The sequence below is a fragment of the Lissotriton vulgaris genome, chromosome 4_1, assembly GCF_964263255.1.
Source record: "Lissotriton vulgaris chromosome 4_1, aLisVul1.2, whole genome shotgun sequence".
Taxonomy (NCBI): Eukaryota; Metazoa; Chordata; class Amphibia; order Caudata; family Salamandridae; genus Lissotriton; species Lissotriton vulgaris.
Window position 1 is genome coordinate 568,985,578 of NC_141691.1, and position 18,632 is coordinate 569,004,209.

The 18,632-nt window shown below is 48.7% G+C and overlaps 1 protein-coding gene across 13 annotated transcripts in view; it reads right to left on the reverse strand.

Annotated features, from left to right (window-relative positions):
- LRRFIP2 (LRR binding FLII interacting protein 2) overlaps positions 1–18,632 on the reverse strand; it is a 415,348-nt gene that overhangs the window by 102,466 nt on the left and 294,250 nt on the right. For all 13 annotated transcript variants that reach the window (XM_086964773.1, XM_086964762.1, XM_086964761.1 and 10 more), the window contains one exon: positions 1,759–1,851. In XM_086964773.1, the coding sequence (XP_086820899.1) occupies positions 1,759–1,851 (93 nt within the window). The remainder of the gene's footprint in view (positions 1–1,758; positions 1,852–18,632) is intronic.

Here is an 18,632-nt window from a genome sequence, read left to right on the forward strand (position 1 = left end):
AGGTCAAAAGTTGAGAAGAAAATACTGTAACTCAGCAGAGCTCAGGGAGACTCCCTGTCACACGACGTGCGATAAGAAATCTGAGGTATCGTGGCTCTGTGGGAAAGGGAACTTTGAGGTCTCAGCTGTGATTGGCTGAAGTTTGGATGTTTAAAATGCAGCTGAAAAGTTACTTAAGTGAGTTTTCTGTTCTATGGAGGCTATGGGGATGCTGTATTACTGCTATTTCTTAAGTTACTGTGGGACTCCCACCATTACAACGTGGAAGATTCAAGCATGTGAATCTATAAAGGATTCAATACTGGAGAAATTAATAATTAATAAAGCAGCTAATAACTAGGCTGGAGGTTAAGGTGAAAGCAACAGTTCTTTTCCAACAGAAATACTTACGTCACTATCATGACTATGCAATTAATTTAGGGCCAGATGTAGCTAAGGGTTTTACCCATTCTGTATCTATGGGAAAATGAGTTCGAAAATATGGCCCTTACTAACAGCCCTTTATTAAAAAAAAGGAGTAGAATCAAGGGGGAACAGTAGGAAACGTTGATGGGACAGTGGTAGAATGCAATTAAAACAAAGCTAATGTTTGAGCATGGCTACCTTCAGAGTCAAGCCCAAATCAATCCATTGGTCTCCAGAAATATAGCAAGTTTAGATAAAAGTAAGTTTCTAGATTTGGTAAAAAAGATTTCACATTATCATCTTTCATTGGACATGTACAGATACTTAATTTCTGTTCTGGGGGCAAAATGATCTAAAAAGATCTTTTTACGACCACACTAAAAGAAAAAATAAGCGTGTTGATTGCCAGAAGGATCTTAATTTGAATGTTACATTTAACCCAGATATGACATATTTGAGGCCGATATTCAGTGCGGCACAGAATCCTCTGACAATTTTCATGGCAAAATTCCTATGGAGTTTGTTCTCTGAGGAACTTTGCTGCAACAGTGATAAGTAAGCTAATCATTCATTGTATATGTGCCCTTAGAGGCTGATCATTAACTCATGTCTCATACAAATGGTAAATAGGTTGACACAGCAAATTATCAATGACAATATATTTTTTGTGATCAAAACTTTATGCCTTTGTTGTTATTTGCACTACTCCATCTTGGAGAGAGAGTAGGTTCTCCCATATTTTGAAAATAATAAAAAAAGGTAAGAGAATCAACACTGGAAAACTGAAATTTGTCTACCTTGATTATTCAGGCACATTTTACTCAAAGATATACAAGCAATAGGAAAAAGGGCAATGAAGATGTATGCCCTATTAGGCCCAAACTATTGTTACAACCTCCTCATTGATGAGAATAGTCTAACACTGGTGATTATTGTCGTAAGGCAATGGCTGTTTGATACCAAGTTTTGTACTCTGCATTTACAGATTTTGGGCATGTTCCTTTATTCCCATGAAAGTTAACTGGTACACTGCTTCTGAAAAGTGTGAGCGAAATGCAGTGTGTGAAGTGGACCATTTTACATGATGGATACAAATGAAATGGTTGAACAGAAAAAACGAAATTTGTTTTGATATTGTTAAGCTACCACTCACTTTCTTTCCCAATTCACAACTCTTCATCTTGACATTGATGATATACTGAACTCTATGTTTAATTAAGAGTATTGAAGAAATGTTAAAATATCTTATATACTGTCCTTCAGGCAACCATAACTGTTATACTTAAGACTGTTTCACCTATATCCACTGCGACAAATCTTGGATTTGTTGTACATATGTAAAGGGATACATACCTCTATCAGTTCATCTCTCTGTCGAATGCCTTCTTTAAGTTCATCCAATTTATGCTGGAAAACACTGCATGCATGCTTTTGCCTTTCCAGTTCCTGTATGAATTATAAATAAAAGGTCATTTATACCTTGAATGGAATCACAGTAAATAAAGAATAGTGAAAACCCTTTTTAATCACAAATTGTTTGGCAGAGGATATTTCTCTGTAATGCTAGTAGTGGCCTTGACAGAATTTGTGCCATACTGACTTTCACAATAATGAATATTTGAAAGAAATTAACTGTTATCAAGGTCTGCTCCATTGGAGGAAGAACTGCAACTTTGCAAAGATGGACCACATCAAACAGGATGCACTATGAGGGCTACTGCATCTGGTTACACTTGAAATTCTAACCTGAAGGCTATTGGGGAGTCCCAGTCCTGTTTTGAATGTGGCCGCATGAATCATGCACATATACATCTGTATATAGAGATATAGATCTATCTATAGATATAGAAATCTATCTATCTAGATAGATAGATAGCTATAGATTAACATTAATTTCTATCTAGTGTTATTTTTTTAATGGATGTGTGTTGCAGTTCCATTTATTTGACCAAGTTTGGTGCTTGACTTACTTTAAGACTAGAGTACCTGCAAGTCTGTTTTTTTGTCAAAATCGGTTTATTGAATTTTATTCAAAGGTTACAAACATTTTGTAAAAACCCATAATGTTTTCAATCCTTTTGCGCAGGAGCAACATCCATACATTAGAGAGCTAAAATACAGACACTGTTTCGTATCAAGCTCCGGATTGCTCCTGCAAACAAATTTGAGAGGAGAACCCTGCACTAAGTCCGAATGGGAACATAAGCAGCCCCGAGCTAGTGAGGCACAGGGTTCAACAGCTGAGCTCTAAATTCTTTGAACGTCTTCTTTTATTGAGAAACAGAACACCAACAGATAAATGAAAAGAAAAAAATTGAAAGGAGAGTCAAAAAAACCTCCTAACCAAACCTTGGGACACCCATATGCTTATGGTCTTGTATGTGAAGAGGAAACAAGAGGTAAACCTCTTGTGACCAGCACGGGAAGGTTCACATGTTGAGAGAGACACCGGGAGCCAAACCTTGGTGAAGGGGAAGTTTGCATAAATCAGGAAGAGCTGTAATGCCCATAGCCTGGGATTACAAGCAAACCGGGAGAGTCCTTCCGATAAGTAGCTTACTAGCGGACTCCAAACATAGTCTAAGCCCTTACGAGAGTCATCCCCTATGTCAGAAAATCGCTCCATAGCAAATGCGCACCACAGGCGGCCATGCCATTGTGTAAGTGGGGGAGCTTCAGTCTTCTTCCAGGCTGCCGCTAAAGCCATCTTGGCTGCACCCAAACATAGCCACATGATGGACCGCTCCCCTGAGTGTGGTATTTGAGAATGGGATTGCGAACCCCCTAAAGTTCAATGGAGTCGCCGATCTGGTGCCCCAGTATTAGCTTAATCTGGGAGAGTATTTTTTTCCAAAAGGGCTGTATAGCTGGGCAGGCCCACCATATGTGTTTAAAGTACCCCAGAAGGCCACAATCATGCCAACAGCAATCGGATGTGTTCAATCTTTCAGGTCACTTGTATAGCGTGCTACACACCAGTGAGGGTCTGAGGGTCTCAAGGTGCCTGGGGGGTGGGGGGGGTGTGATTTGCTGCTACTGATCGGAGAGCCAGGTCTTGAGGAGTATTCTGAAGGCCAGTAGGTCTTGGGTCTGCCGTAGGATGGTGGGGAGAGTGTTTGAGGTCTTGGCGGCGAGGTGGGAGTAGGATCTGCCGCCGGCGAAAGTTCTTCGGATGCGGGGAATTGTGGCGAGGGCGAGGTCGGCAGAGCGGAGCTGGCAGATGGGGGTGTAGAAGCAGAGTTGTCTGTGTTGTGGAGAGCTTTGTGTGCGTGGATGAGGAGCTTGAAGGGGAGCCAGCGCAGGTCTCTCAGGTGGGGGGTGATCTGGCTTCGGCGAGGGATGTCGAGGATCAGATATTCAGAGGCGTTCTGGATGCGTTGCAGCCAACCCAGGAGCTAGGCCGGAGTTCCTGAGGGTGTTTCCGTAGTCCAGCCTGCCAGTGACGAGGGCCTGTGTGACCGTTCTTGTTTCGTTGGGGATCCACTTTAAGATCTTGTGGAGCATTCAGAGGGTGTTGAAACAGGAGGATGAGACTGCGTCGACTTGTTTAGTCATGGAGAGGGTGGAGTCGAGGATGACCCCTAGGTTGCCTGCGTGGCGGTGGGTGTCGGTGCTGTTCCCAGTGTTGTCAGCCACCAGGAGTCGTCGTCCTCCTCCTCCTGAGGGGTTGGAGCCGAGGATGAGGACCTCAGTCTTATCAGAGTTCAGTTTCAGCCGGCTGTTCCTCATCCATTCAGCAACGGCCTTCATTCCTTCATGGAGGTTGGTTTTTGCAGTGTGGGGGTCCTTGGTGAGGGAGAGGATCAGCTGGGTGTTGTCGGCGTAGAAGAGGATGTTGAGGTCGTGCTGTCGGGCGAGGAATGCGACGGGTGTCATGTAGATGTTGAACAGTGTTGGGCTGAGGGATGAGCCCAGGGGTACGCCGCAGATTATCTTGGTATTTTACAGAACAGTGGTCCCTATATGTGGACAGTAATATAAAAGATCAATAATCATACACCTAATAAGTGATATGTCTTTTGTCCAGCCAGCCGGACAAGAATTTTATTTTTCTTTAAGTTGGATTTCAAAGCTTATTTGAGAACAGTTAAATGTCAAGCGGGCACAGCCGTGACCCTCAACATACAAGACAAAACAACGAAGCAGGTGGCCATTGTTGTAGATGTGGTGAGGGCATGGGTCTAATGGTGATCCGGAGTGGATGATGTTCATGATCTCGCTGGTGTCCTCGTCGTCGGTCCAGGAAAGCAGGCAGTTTGTGCAGGTGGTGGTCGCGGGGGTGGTGGGTGTCGGGCGATTGTGGAGTTGAAACTGTCGTGGATGTCAGCGATCTTGCGGTGGAAGAAGGTGGCCTGTGAGTCGCACAGATCTTGCGGAGGCGGGATGTCGTTGGGGTTGGAGCTGGGTTCCTTCACGATGTTGAAGAGCTCTTTGCTGTTATGTGCGTTGTTATCTAGGCGGTCTTAGAATGAGGCTCTCTTGGCGGTTCTGATGAGTTGATGGTGTCTGCAGGTGGCGTTTGTGGGCTGTGTAGCTGTCCAGTGATCTTTCACGGAGCCAGTTCTTCTCCAGTTTCCGGCATGTTCGTTTAGGGGCCTGGAGGTCCTCGGTGAACCAGGTGGCTTTCTTGCTGGTGTGGTTGTTGGAGGGTGTCTTGAGCGGGGCCAGGGTGTTGGTGAAGTCGTCGATGCACTGTCTGAGGTTGCGGGCGGTGGTGTCGGGGTCGGTGGGGTTGGCGGGTGGGCTCTGGGCGAGGGTGCTGGTCCTCAGTGATTTTGCCCCAACAGGGACGAGGCATCTGTTGGGTGCGGTGATGCGTGGTGGGCTTCCTGAAGCTGAAATGGATGCAGCGGTGGTCGGTCCAATGGGGTTCGGTGGTGTGGTTGAAGTGGATGGGGTCCAGCGTGTGGCCGGCGGCGTGGGTGGGTTGTCAAGAGCGGTCTGAGTACAAGATTGGTGATGTTGTCGATCAGGGTGGTGGAGTTGGTGGTGTTGTTGTTCTTGAGGTGGAAGTTCAGGTCCCCGAGGAGGATGTAGTCCGTGGAGGCGAGGGCGTGTGTGCAGATGAAGTCGACAATGGAGCCGCTGAACTGTGGGCGTGGTCCGGGGGGTCTGTAGACAAGGGTTCCTCTGAGGGTGGTTTTGGGGTCTTTGTGGATCTGGAAAATGCAGGTGTTCGGCGGTGCTGAGGGTGTCGTCGGAGTTGGTCGAGACTCTGAGGGTGTTCTTGTGGACGATGGCGTCTCCTCCTCCTACTCCTCTGCTGCAGTCTCTGCGGGTGAACTTGTAGCCTTCTGGGATGGCTATGGCGATGTCGGGGACTGAGGTGGTGTTCAGCCAGGTCTCTGTCAAGAAGGCGACATCTGGGGCGGCTGAGTCGAGGAGGTCTCAGAGTTGGACTGTGTTTTTGCAGGTGGAGCAGGTGCTGAGGAGGATGCATTTGAGGTGGTTGGGTTCCTTGGTTGGCAGTTTGGCTGTCCGGATGTTGGTGAAGCTGCAGTTCTGGCAGGTGAAGGGTCATTTGGTCCTCTTCGGGGTTTTCCGGTAGCAGGTGTGTTGCCGACTGGTGTTGAGTGCGTGGAGGGTGCTGGCGTCCTAGCTCAGTCGGGTGTTGTGGTATCCGCGGGGTCCAGGAGTTCTGGCGCTGGGCGCGGACTGGTGCAGACGGGTGCAGACGGGCTTGCCTTAGGCGCGCCAGCGGCATGGCCGCACAGCGGCTGCCATAATAAGGGGAGGTGGGAGGGAGTAGCAGCTGGGAGAGGGGAGAATGGAACTGACGAATGGGAGTAGGGGGCGGGCCGCAGCGGCGGGAAGCTGGACCGGCGAGGGAGGCAAAACAAGCACAGGCAAAGGCATGGGGCAAAGGCCACAAGCAACAAGGCAACACAATAACAAGGCAACAAGCAGAGAACAATACAAATTACAAGGCACAATACAGTACAAAAATTACAAGGCACAATTCAATGATGCGAGCAGAAAACAGACCTGACTCGAACTCAGCCGCAGCTGGTCAGAGACAAGGGCGCCGTCAGGTGGAGCTGCGTGGCTGCGACCCGCCTGGAAGCAGGGTCAAGGGTCGCTGTGTTGGGGAAAATAGAGTGTAGTTTTTGAGGGTATAGGTACCAGTCATATAACGTTTTATAGTGGGCCTCACTCAGGAACATGGATCGATTGTATTTCACAATATCTTTATACAGGCATCATTCCCACTGCTTGTCTGAAGGCACAATCGGCAGAATGCCCTCAAAATGTTTTGTGGCGCAATGATCGTTGAGAACCCATTGCAAGTATGAGTGTATAGAGAAAGGAGATGCACCCCCTCCCTGCGTTGCCAGATTGGACGAACATTTCCAGTGGGAGTAGGTCTCTAGTGGCTGCCTGAAGTATCTGCGGCTGCTGAACCCAGTGTTCTAGCTGTGCATAATGGAGTCTTCTGCAAGTGGGAGCTGAAACTGGTGTATGCAGTCTGTAAAGAAGCGAAGCTTCACTCCAGAGAAGAGATCAGAAATCACGAGGCAACCTCCTTCCCCTCCAACGATCATGTAGTGCTGGAGGGAAAGCAGTGCTAAAGTGTATGGGTGTATAGGGTGATGGAAACGTGGTCACTGGTAGGATTTTGGTCACCATGTCCCACACCTGGAGAGTTGTTGCTGTGGGTATGCTTAAATAAGCGTTGGCTGAGCGATCCGTTTTCTGTCACCAAGGCAAGTCCCAGATGGTTCTACCCGTCACTAGCCTGTCTATGTGAAGCCACAACTTCTCCGACTCCCTCATTGCCATTCGCACAGTACCTGCTACTGGGCCGCTCCGTAGTATGTTAAAAAGTCTGGGAGAGCAAGGCCCCCCTTGAGGCGGGCCTAGTCAAGAGACTGTGAGAAAAGCGCGCCCTTTGCCCCTGCCATATGAAGTTGATAACCATAGACTTCAGTTCTGAGGATAACCCCCTTTCACGCGTAATAGGAAGCCCCTCAAAAAGATAGAGGAGGTGTGGGAGCACATTCATCTTTACTGTGTTAATTCGGCCTATCGAAGAAATGTAGGCTGGGCTCCATCTCTTGAAGTCAGTTTTTAGCGGTCTAAGCAACGGAGGTTAGTTAGCTTTATATAAATCGCTCAATTTAGGGGTGATTTGTACCCCAAGATAGACAATTGCCTTACAAGCCCAGCGGAAGGAAGATATCTCAGCCACCGTTCTTTGCATCCCTGGGAGCAATGTTAAGTTTGTACAAAGGATTTAGAGAGGTTAACCTTGAAGCCCGAAACCCTTTCAAACTGCTCTAGTTCCTGGTGTATTTCGGTTAGGGAGGTTACCGGGTTAGTTATTGGCAGTAACACATCGTCAGCAAACAACAAAAACTTGTGGTCATCTGTTCGAACTGAATTCCACAAAACTACGGGTTGGCCCTCTCCCTAGCGGCAAAAGGTTCCGATGCTGAGAGCGAAGAGCATCGGGGAGAGAGGGCAGCCCAGTCTGGTACCTGTTGCCAAATTAAAAAAATCAAATACCACTCTGTTCACGAAAACCCTAGATTTTGGGGCACTAAAGTTAACCCTCACCAAAAAAGACTCGCAGAACCTAAATCGGCACAGAGAAAGCTGTAAAAAGCCCAGTCAACCCGGTCAAAGGACTTCTCTGCCTTGGGGCGATAAAAGGGCCGTCGGGATCCGTTTTTTCTGGGCTTTATCTATAAGGTAAAACACCCTGCGAAGGTTGTCGTGAGTCTGGCGCCCTCTGATGAACCCTGATTGGTCGGGGTGAATAAGAGTGGGGAGGATCTTCTCTAGCCTAGTGGCCAGGATTTTGAAGTGAAGTTTTGCATCTAGATTCAACAGAGTAATAGGCCTATAGGAGGAAAATTGCGGAGGGTCTTTGCCTGCCTTTGGGATAATCGAGATCAGGGCCTCCACCATGGATGGAGACACCGCATGGGTTGCTGCAATATCGTTGAATAGGATAGTGAGCTGTGGGGCTAGGTCAGCGGCAAAGGATTGATAGAACAGCGCAGTAAACCCATGTGGGCCAGTGCTTTATGCCGCTTGAGTGAGTCGATGGCTGCCTGCACTTTCTCCTGGGATATGGCGCAGTCCAAATCCTCATTAGTTGTTGCTGGGACCTGAGGAAGTTCTAAATCATCTAGGTAGTTTGTCTGGTCCGATGCTTGTGAGAGTTCTGCCTGGTATAGTGTGCTATAAGAATTGTGGAACGCTGTAGTTTTCTTCTCACTAGTGTGTGCGACCCTATTCCTATCAATAATTTGCTTTACATATTCCTTTTCTTGCTTAGCCCTTAGTTGTCTTGCCAAATGAAAGCCTACCTTATCCCCTCCCTCCTACACTCGAGCCTGGAGCCTCAATATTGGCTTTTCTGCTTTATTAGTGTAAATGGCCTTCAATTTCCCTCTGAGGGTTTGGTCTCTGTGCCAGTGTCTCCCTGCCCCCTAGCTACTCCCGCTTCCCAGCTGCTCCTCCCTCCCACCTCCCCATATATTCCGGACGCTGCGCGGCCGGGCCTCTGGCGAGCCTAAGGCAAGCCCGTCTGCACCGTCCACGCCTGGACCGCGCCCAGCGGCAGAACCCCTGGACCCCGCGAATGCCACAACACCAGACTCCGCTACGACACCAGCACCCTCCACGCACTCAACGCCGGCAGAAACCACACCTGCTTCCAGGCCGCCCCGAAACGGACCCATGGACCCTTCTCCTGCCGCACCTGCAGCTTCACCTGCGACAGAACCACCAAACCTCCAAGGACTGGACCCAACCACCTCCGCTGCATACTCCTCAACACCCGTTCCGCACGCAAACATGCCGTCAAGCTCTGGGTTCTGCTAGACACCTCCGCCCCAGACGTGGCCTTCCTGACCGAGACCTGGTGGAACGACTCCTCGGTGCCCGACATCGCCATAGCCATCCCGGACGGCTACAAGATCGCCCGCAGGGATTGCGCCAATGGAATCGGAGGAGGTATAGCTAACGTCCACAAGTCTACCCTCAAGGTCGCAACCCACGCAGACGACACCCTCAACACTGCCGAACACCTGCACTTCTGGATCCACACCGATCCCAACACCACCCTCAGAGGAACACTCATCTGCTGACCCCCGGACACCGAGCTCAGTTCAGCAACTCCATCGCCGACCTCGCCAGCACCCACTCACTCGCCTCCACGGACTACATCCTCCTTGGGGACCTGAACTTCCACCTCGAGAACAATGACACCAACTCCGCCACCCTGATCGACAACCTCAGCCTCAGACAGCTCGTCACCACACCCACCCACGCCGCCGGCCACACGCTGGACCCAGTCTTCTCCACAGTCACCCACGTCTCCTTCAACCACACCACCGAACTCCACTGGACCGACCACCGCTGCATCCATTTAATCTTCAAGAAACCAACCATGCACCACTGCACCTAACAGCTACCTCGCCGCTGCTGGAGCAAAGTCACCAAAGACCAGCTGATCACCGCCCTCGCCCAGAACCAACCCACCGACCCCACCAACCCAGGCACCGCAGCCCGCAACCTCAGACAGTGGATCAACGACTGTGCCAACACCCTCCCCCCACCCAAGAAACCCTCCAACAGCCACGCCAGCAAGAGAGCCACCTGGTTCACCGACGAGCTCCAGACCTCCAAACGTGCATGCCGGAAACTGGAGAAGAGATGGCTCCACGAACGCACACCGGACAACCATGCAGCCCACAAGAACGCCACCCGCAGACATCACCACCTCATCAGATTAGCCAAGAGATCCTCCTTCAAAGACCGCCTGGATAACAACGCACACAACAGCAAAGAGCTCTTCCGCATCGTAAAGGAACTCTCCAACCCCAGCGCCAACGCCAACGACATCCCGCCCTCACAAGAACTGTGCGATTCACTAGCCATCTTCTTCCACCGCCAGATCGCGGACATCCATGACAGCTTCAACACCACACCCGCCCGACTACGTCAGACTCCACCTACCCTGTGAACACCACCAGCACCAACCGCCTGACCTCCTGGTCCAACGTCAACGACGACGAGACACGCCAGGTCATGAATTCCATCCACTCAGGATCTCCGTCAGACCCGTGCCCACATCACGTATTCAACAAAGCAGACACAGCCATCGCACCCCAACTACGGAAGGTCATCAACATCTCCTTCAAAACAGCGACATTCCAGGAAAGCTGGAAGCACGGAGAAATCAACGCCCTCCTCAAGAAGCCCAAGGCGGCTCCCAAGGACCTCAAGAACTTCCGGCCCATCTCCCTGCTCCCGGCGAAGGTCATCGAGAAAATAGTCAACATGCAACTGGCCCGCCACCTGGAAGACAACATCATCTTGGACCCATCCCAGTCCGGGTTCAGACTAAACCACAGCAACGAGACCGCCCTGATCGTCGCCACATCAGGCACCAACTAGACCACGGCGAACATCAGCCCTCATCCTCCTGGACCAGTCAGCCGCCTTCGACACAGTCCGCCATCACACTCTAAAGACACGCCTTCTAGAAGCCGGAATCCAAGAAAAGGGCCTTGACTGGACCATATCCTTCATCTCCGGCAGAACCCAGAGTGTCCGCCTCCCGCCCTTTCGAACCGGAGCCACCGACATCATCTGCGGCGTCCTCCAGGGCTCATCCCTCAGACCGACGCCTTTCAACGTCTACATGCCCCCCCTCGCACAAGTGGCCCGCCATCACGACCCCAACATCTTCTCCTACGCCGATGCCACCCAGCTCATCCTCTCCTTCACCAAGGACCCACACACCGCCAAAACCAACCTCCACGAGGGAATGAAGGCCGTCGCCGACTAGATGAGGAGCAGCCGTCTGAAACTGAACTCGGACAAGACGGAGGTCCTCATCCTCGGACCCACACCCTTAGCCTGGGACAACTCCTGGTGGCCTACCACACTGGGAACAGCACCAACACCCACCGACCATGCACTCAACCTAGGATTCATTCTGGACTCCTCCCTCTTCATGTCTAAACAGGTCAATGCCATCTCCTCCTTCTGCTACAACACCCTCCGCATGCTCAGAAGGATCTAAAAGTGGATCCCGACCGAAACAGGAAGAACGGTGACACAGGCCCTTGTCAGCAGCAGACTGGACTACGGCAACGCACTCTACCCAGGAATCCCAGCCAAACACCTACGATGACTACAACGCATCCAAAACGCCTCCGCCCGACTGATCGTCAACGGCCCCCGCCGCAGACACATCACCCCCCCACCTGAGAGACCTACACTGGCTCCCCGTCGACAAGAGGATCACCTTCAAGCTCCTCACTCACGCACACAAAGCCCTTCACAACGCCGGACCAGCCTACCTGAACAGCAGACTCAGCTTCCACACCCCCAGCCGCCAGCTCAGCTCCGCCAGCCTCACCCTCGCCACTGTCCCCCAGATCCAACGAACAACCTCCGGCGGCAGATCCTCCTTCTACCTCACTGCCAAGCACTGGAACACCCTCCCAACCCACCTACGGCAGACCCAAGACCTACTCGCCTTCAGAAGACTCCTCAAGACCTGGCTCTTCGAGCAGTAGCGGCACCCCCTCCCCTCAGTGCCTTGAGACCCTCACGGGTAAGTAGCACGCTTTAAAAGTACTCTGATTGATTGATTGACCCTTCTAAGGGCTGGAGTTGAGGGTGCGGCCTTAAGGCTATCTTCTGCTTTGAGTAATTCGTGTTCCAACTCCAATCTTTTCTTCGTCTGGAGTTTCCTTAGGGAGGTGGCTAAGAAGATGCAATAACCCATATATGCGCCTTAAAGGCAACCCAATTGTTTGCTGCGGACGTGTCTGCATGAAGGTTAATAGTGACGTCCCTAATAGCTTTACTGGCTGAGAAACACGTTAATACCATCATCTCCAGCTTTATCGAGGCGACAGGGGGCCCGGACCAATCTCAATCTGGGTTCAGGCCCAACCACAGCACTGAATCGGCCCTCCTCTCGGTGACTGATAAGATCAAAATGTCACAGGATAGAGGAGGATCCATGATTCTAGTGCTGTTGGACCTGTCTGCGGATACCGTGTCTCATAACATCCTTCTCAGCCGTTTGCAGGGAATGGGGATTGGTGGCTTAGCACTATCTTGGCTGGAGAGTTTTCTTTCCGGGAGGTCGCAGTCTATCAGCCTAGGTCCCTATCGCTCCATCTCGAGGGAACTTACGAAGAGGGTGCCACAGGGCTCATGTCTCAGCCCTACATTGTTTAATGTATACGTGGCCCCCCTTGCTGAGATTGTACGGAAGTATGGGTTCACACCGGTCTCCTACGCTGATGACACCCAGCTTCTCTACCCTTTCAGCTCCCTTGGCCCTAGAGTCATGGAAAACTTTGCTGAGGGTATGAGAGCAGTGTCACATTGGATGGCTGCAAACTGCCTCCAATGTAACGTTGCAAAAACTGAGGTTATGCTCTTCGGCAAAGCAAGTCTTCTGTGGTCCCCAGATTGGTGGCCGCTGGATTTGGGTCCAATTCCTACATCAAAGCCACATGTTAAAAACTTAGGGGTAAAAATTGACCAAAAATTGACCCTTAAGGAACATGCTAACTACATTGCAGGACAGTGCTTCCACACTATTGGCCTTCTAAGACGAGTATTCCCATATCTTCCGGATACCTACAGGAAGACACTCGTACAGGCTCGGATTACTAGCCGCCTGGACTACTGCAACGGCCTGCTGACATTAGCAAATGCAGATGCAGTAGGCCGTTTGCAGGTAGTTCAGAAAACTGCAGCCAGATTGGTCATGAGTGCACCGGCTAGGACTCCCTCTAAGCCATTGTTGGAGGAGCTGCATTGGCTCCCTATACGACAGCGTATCAGCTTCAAGATATGCTGTACGGTCCACAAGTGCTTATACGGGGATAGTCCTAAATACCTGTCTCAATCTATGGAGCTGTATAAACCCTCCCGATCACTCCGTTCAAGCAATCAAGCTTTGTTGAAACCCCCTGCAACAAAAAAATCCAGACAGGGAGACCGAGCATTCTCCTCAGTTGGCCCTGCTTTATGGAATAAACTTCCTACAGACTTAAGAATGACCACCAACCATCTGTCCTTTAGAAAAGCATTAAAAACTCTTCTCTTTCAGGAAGCATTTCAGACTCTCTAACCATCCTCCACTGACTCTGTTAATGTTCTGACCGGCAAAGCGCGGAGATACCCTTACGGGATTGATTCCAGCGCTATATAAGAAATAAAAATAAAAATAAAATAAAATAAATCTCTGTGTAGTCTATCCCTGCACAGCATCTCTGGGAAAATACCATCTGGTCAGTTTAGAAAGTGGGGCCGTCCAGTTCAAACACAGGTTACGGGAGCATGGTCTGAGATAGCTATGGGGAGGAAGAGGGAGGTCGTAAAAGCATGAAGGAGATTGAATATTAAAAATGTGGTCTATTCTCGAGTACGACCTATGGGTTTTGTGAGAAGAAAGAGTAGTCACACTTGGTGGGGTTAAGGGTCCTCCAGACGTCGAGAAGTCAAAATTTGTTAAATGGAGCCTTCCTGAAAAACCCCCCTCCGGCTCTCTGTGGATGTGTAGTGTCCATCTCTGGGCCCCAGATGAGATTAAAATGACCCATGAGGATAATTTCCCCGATGCAAAACTGGCTAGAGACCAGTAAAGGCCAATAGAAACTCTCTCTGTCCTATATTAGGCGCATACACTGCAGCTTTCGTGCAGGCCCTAACTGAGAGCAAACCTCATACCATAATGAATCTCCCCTCCTTTGTCGCTTTTCGAGGCTTCAAGGTAAAAGTGGGCTGAGGAATGGAACAACAGTGCAACTCCATTTTGTTCTTTGGGGTTGGCCGCCTGAATTATCAAGTGATAGTGTCTATGCTTCAGATGTTCTTCCTTTCCCCTTTTAAGATGAGTCTCCTGCACAGCCACCACCTGAGGACCCTGATCCCCCAGAAACTTCCAGAAGAGTTGTCTCTTGTTAGGGGAGTTAGGCCCCTAACATTCCATGACATTATTTCAACGCCTATCTACGCCCTCGTCCCAGGTTCGATCATAATGTGATACCCCTCGTCCTCCCCACCTTGTTATTCTCCATCATGTTTAGGTTGTGGTCCCTGGGAACAACATGCATCAACATAACCACATAAACAACAAACAAACTGGTCAAGTGTCTGCAAGGTTCCTTGGGACCATATCCTCAGAAGGCTGCTGGGGCAAGACCACTCACGCACCCAGAGCCCCATGAGATATCTCTGGAAGACCCTTGTCGCTGGATTAGACAATTCTCATATCTGGCCAGCGAGCGGCATTTGTCAGCCAATGAACACCATTGTCCGACCACAGGATGAAGAGAATAAAACCAATAGTGTTGTCATCGCTTCTGTCCCCTTACTAGGGGGGATCCAAACATCCAGGGGAAGGTTCTATGTTGTACTCAGTTTGCTCGGGCAGGCAGATGCTACTGTAGTGTGAATAAAAGCTGAAAGGAGCATGGAGACTCATTACGAAGTTTTCTTGTTGGCTTTCCTAGGTGTCTGCCAGGTTCCCCTAGCTCCCCATCCTGTAGGGCCGTCGGTGGGACCTTTTTCGGCATTGTCTCAGTTTGTTACGAGGGACTCTCCAGACCAAGTAGAGCCGCCCCCTCCACCTCATTGAAGTGCTGTTGCCTAGTGTTGAAGGAGAAAGCCAGGCTGAAGGGGTTGGTCTATCTAAATCTAATGTGACGCTCCCTCAGGGCTGATGTGATCAGTCGGAATTGTTGGCGTCTCATCAGCGTGGCCTGGAAGACTTCCTCGAAGAGAGCGCAAGTCCCACATTGGAATTCCTCCAAGTCGTGGTCTCAGGCTTTCCTGCGCACCAGTTCCTTAACCTTGAAGGATGCAAATTTGGCTAGAATGTCTCTTGGGCACTGATTTCTCCCCTGTAATGCCAAGGCCCACCCTGTGGACGCGGTCCAGTTGGGCTTCCATGTCACTCGCCTAAGATGCTGGTAAATAGGCCCACCCTGTAAGCTTCCACGTCTGCTCCTTCTTTCCCTTCCTCCAGGCCCCGTACCAGTATGTTCTCTCTTCGGGAGCGGTTCTCCAAATCCTCACATTTTAGGAGTGCAGAGTTCAATTGAGCAGTGAGGGTTTCCGCCCCCTCCACCAATGGTTGGATTCCGCCTTCCAAGTCTTGGCATTTAGTGTTAAGGTCAAGGGTGTGCGCCCCCACCAAGCCTACGTCCGCCTGGAGCACAATAATTGTACTGCCCATTTTGGATTTGAAGGACTCAAATGAGGTTCCAATATCTGCCTTTAAAGGAGGCTCCAATATCTGCCTTTAGGTGTTCTCTAAGTTCTCTTTTAAAGTCCCTCAAGGTCGCAATAAGGTCCTCACGTGGAGCGCCATTTTGCTCTCTCCTTCCTGCCCCTCCCCTGCATTGGACGCCCCGAAGTTACTGGGACCTTGTTGGGCTGAACCTTTTTGGGTGCCATAGGGGCAGCTCTGCATCACACTTCGTGGCCCTTTGCTCTAAGGCCACTGGATCTGGGGTGGGTGGGGAGCAGCTCAGTCAAGAGAAGTATGTGCTAGTTCCAGTCCCATGGCACCCCCCCCCACCTTTAGGTGGAACGTGGGTATCTGGGGAGCCCATTATTTTTTATTTTATTTCTTTTTGGTGAATACATGAATCGGTTAGTAAGAGTCGTTCTGATACAATACAGATTATTACTTAATAGGTTATAACATATTAGCATATTGCACACATAAAAACAAAGCATTTTATACCAAACGGAATTTTCAAACAATGTTATGAGCAATCCAAGAAGAAATAAAGAGAAGAGGAAAAAAAAAAGAAGCAATGGATAAAACTAAACATATTAGTCTAATGAATAATAAGAATTCAAACATTCTACTAGCAGGCACTAATAGGAAGATATAAGCCTATTTTATGAGTCCAGATACTGTGTGACTAAGCCCCATATTTGTTCTCAAAGTTTCTTTTTACGTGTGCCCTTGAGCGCATACAAACTATATTCCATATTATGAGTTCCAAAGAATCTAGCCTGCCATTCCACAAATGAGGGTGGTTCCTGTTGTAGCCAATACGAAGCAATGCACAGTCTATAAACGGCGGTGGCTACAAATATTAGTTTAGCATGCTGCTTCGCAATTCCGGTATCCTTTGATCCCATTTCTACCCCCAAAAAAATCTGTGTAGCAGATAATTGGATTTGGTTACCTACAATCTCGGATAGACATTTTTCTATCTGCAATAGGAGGGGAGCCAATGATGGGCACGTAAAAAAGATATGTACATCATTTGCCGAAATGTGACCACACCGAAAGCATTTCCCTATCGCATCCCCAGACCATTTAGACACCTTATCAGGTGTATTATATAGATTAAAGAGTGATTTAAAGTGTTGGGCAAAGAGCTTTCAGATAGAAATAAGTCTTTCGCCATACCCAAAGAGATTTCAATTTGAATATCTTGTCGGTCTAATTTAATCCCCCATTTAAGATTCTGCTGTTCAATATCATTAGCTTTTGTATTTAACATCAAGTTATATAAAATACCAATCTTTGCACTTTTTGTATTAGCCTCGATCAGGGGGTTTAGTTGGAAGGAGATACCACTATTCTCTAAAAATTCCCTAATCTGTAGCTATTTAGAGAAATTCTCTCTGGGGAGCTGATATTGTATCCGTAACTGTTCAAAAGATTTAAAAAAAACCATCAGAATACACATCTCCCACCACTCTTATTCCTTTCCCCCTCCAATTATACATTACTCTATCCCATAGGTCAACTGGTAGAAATATTGGCGATACCAACGGTGCGCAATATGAAATTTTTTCAAAACCAAAACATATCTCTAACTACTCGCCAAACCTTATACGCCGCTTCTAAAGTCTTAAACCGTATTCTCTTGTAATAACTCCATTCGAGATAGAGAAATAAGGAGTTTTTTGCTTTTACACCCAGTAGCATTTGATATATCGAGGGACGCTCTGCCAACTGCTCCGGTGCTGCTCCGGTCAGCAAAATGCCCATCCCCTGTAGCCTACATGCATAGTAATATAATAGAAAGTCTGGTACCGAAAATCCTCCTAGCTCTTTTGGGAGTATCATAAAATGCATGGCCAGTCGTGCTTTTCGCCCTGACCACATAAAACTCATACAGGTTGCTTGTAATTGTGCCAAGCTGGCTTTAGGAACCTCCAAGGGTATACAGCGGAAAAAATATAGAATTTGAGGAAGTATCAACATTTTTAATAGGTTACATCGCCCCACTAGGGAGAGATGTAAACATTCGGCACGGTCTAGTTGTTTCTTTGCACCGACCAATAGCTGATCCCAGTTTACTTTAACCAGAGTGGTTGTGCATGTTCGTAATTTAACCCCCAAGTATACAATTTCTTGACAAAGCCTTGGATCAGTAAAATTCGGAATATTTATACTTAGTAACTGAGTCTTGGCAGAATTCAACTTATAGCCAGATGTCCTACCAAACGTTGTGGCCAATTGTTCGATTGCTGGCATTGCTACCGCTGGATTCGGCGTGACCACAGCCACGTCATCAGCATATGCTAATACTTTAAATTGATAGGACTGTATAAGTAAGGGAGGTATATACGCACTAGATTCTAGCCTCTTTAACCCTTTCGATGCTCATGACGAGCTCAGCTCGTCATGATGCACAGTTGAGCTGTGCTGATGACGAGCTGAGCTCGTCATCAATAGTGTACTATATCAATGTCCAGCACAGGAGGGGGAAAACGCCTAGCAGCCAAGGTGTTAAAAAAGGTTCAATGTATAAAGAAAATAACAGAGGAGAGCAAGGGCAACCTTGTCTAGTACCGCTGTTAATTTCTACTTCAGCCGACTCGAGTCCCATAGTATTAATACGTGCGACTGGTCGGTCATACAATATCTGCAGTGATTTTATGAACTGTGGCCCAAAGCCTCGACTCATCACATCCCATAAAAAACGCCATGTAACGCGGTTGAAAGCCTTCTCGGCATCAAGCAGAATTAAACAAAATGTTTCCCGATTGACTTTCACATAGTCAAGAAAGGAAATCACACGATTAACGTGGTTTGTTGTGCCACGTTGAGGGATAAACCCATGCTGTGTTAGTGATACTAATCCTGATATAACTACAGACAGTCTGTTGGCTAAAATCTTTGAATACATTTTCCCATCTGCATTTAAAAGCGAGATAGGCCTATATGACCCAGGAATATTCGCCGGCTTACCCTTTTTATGAAA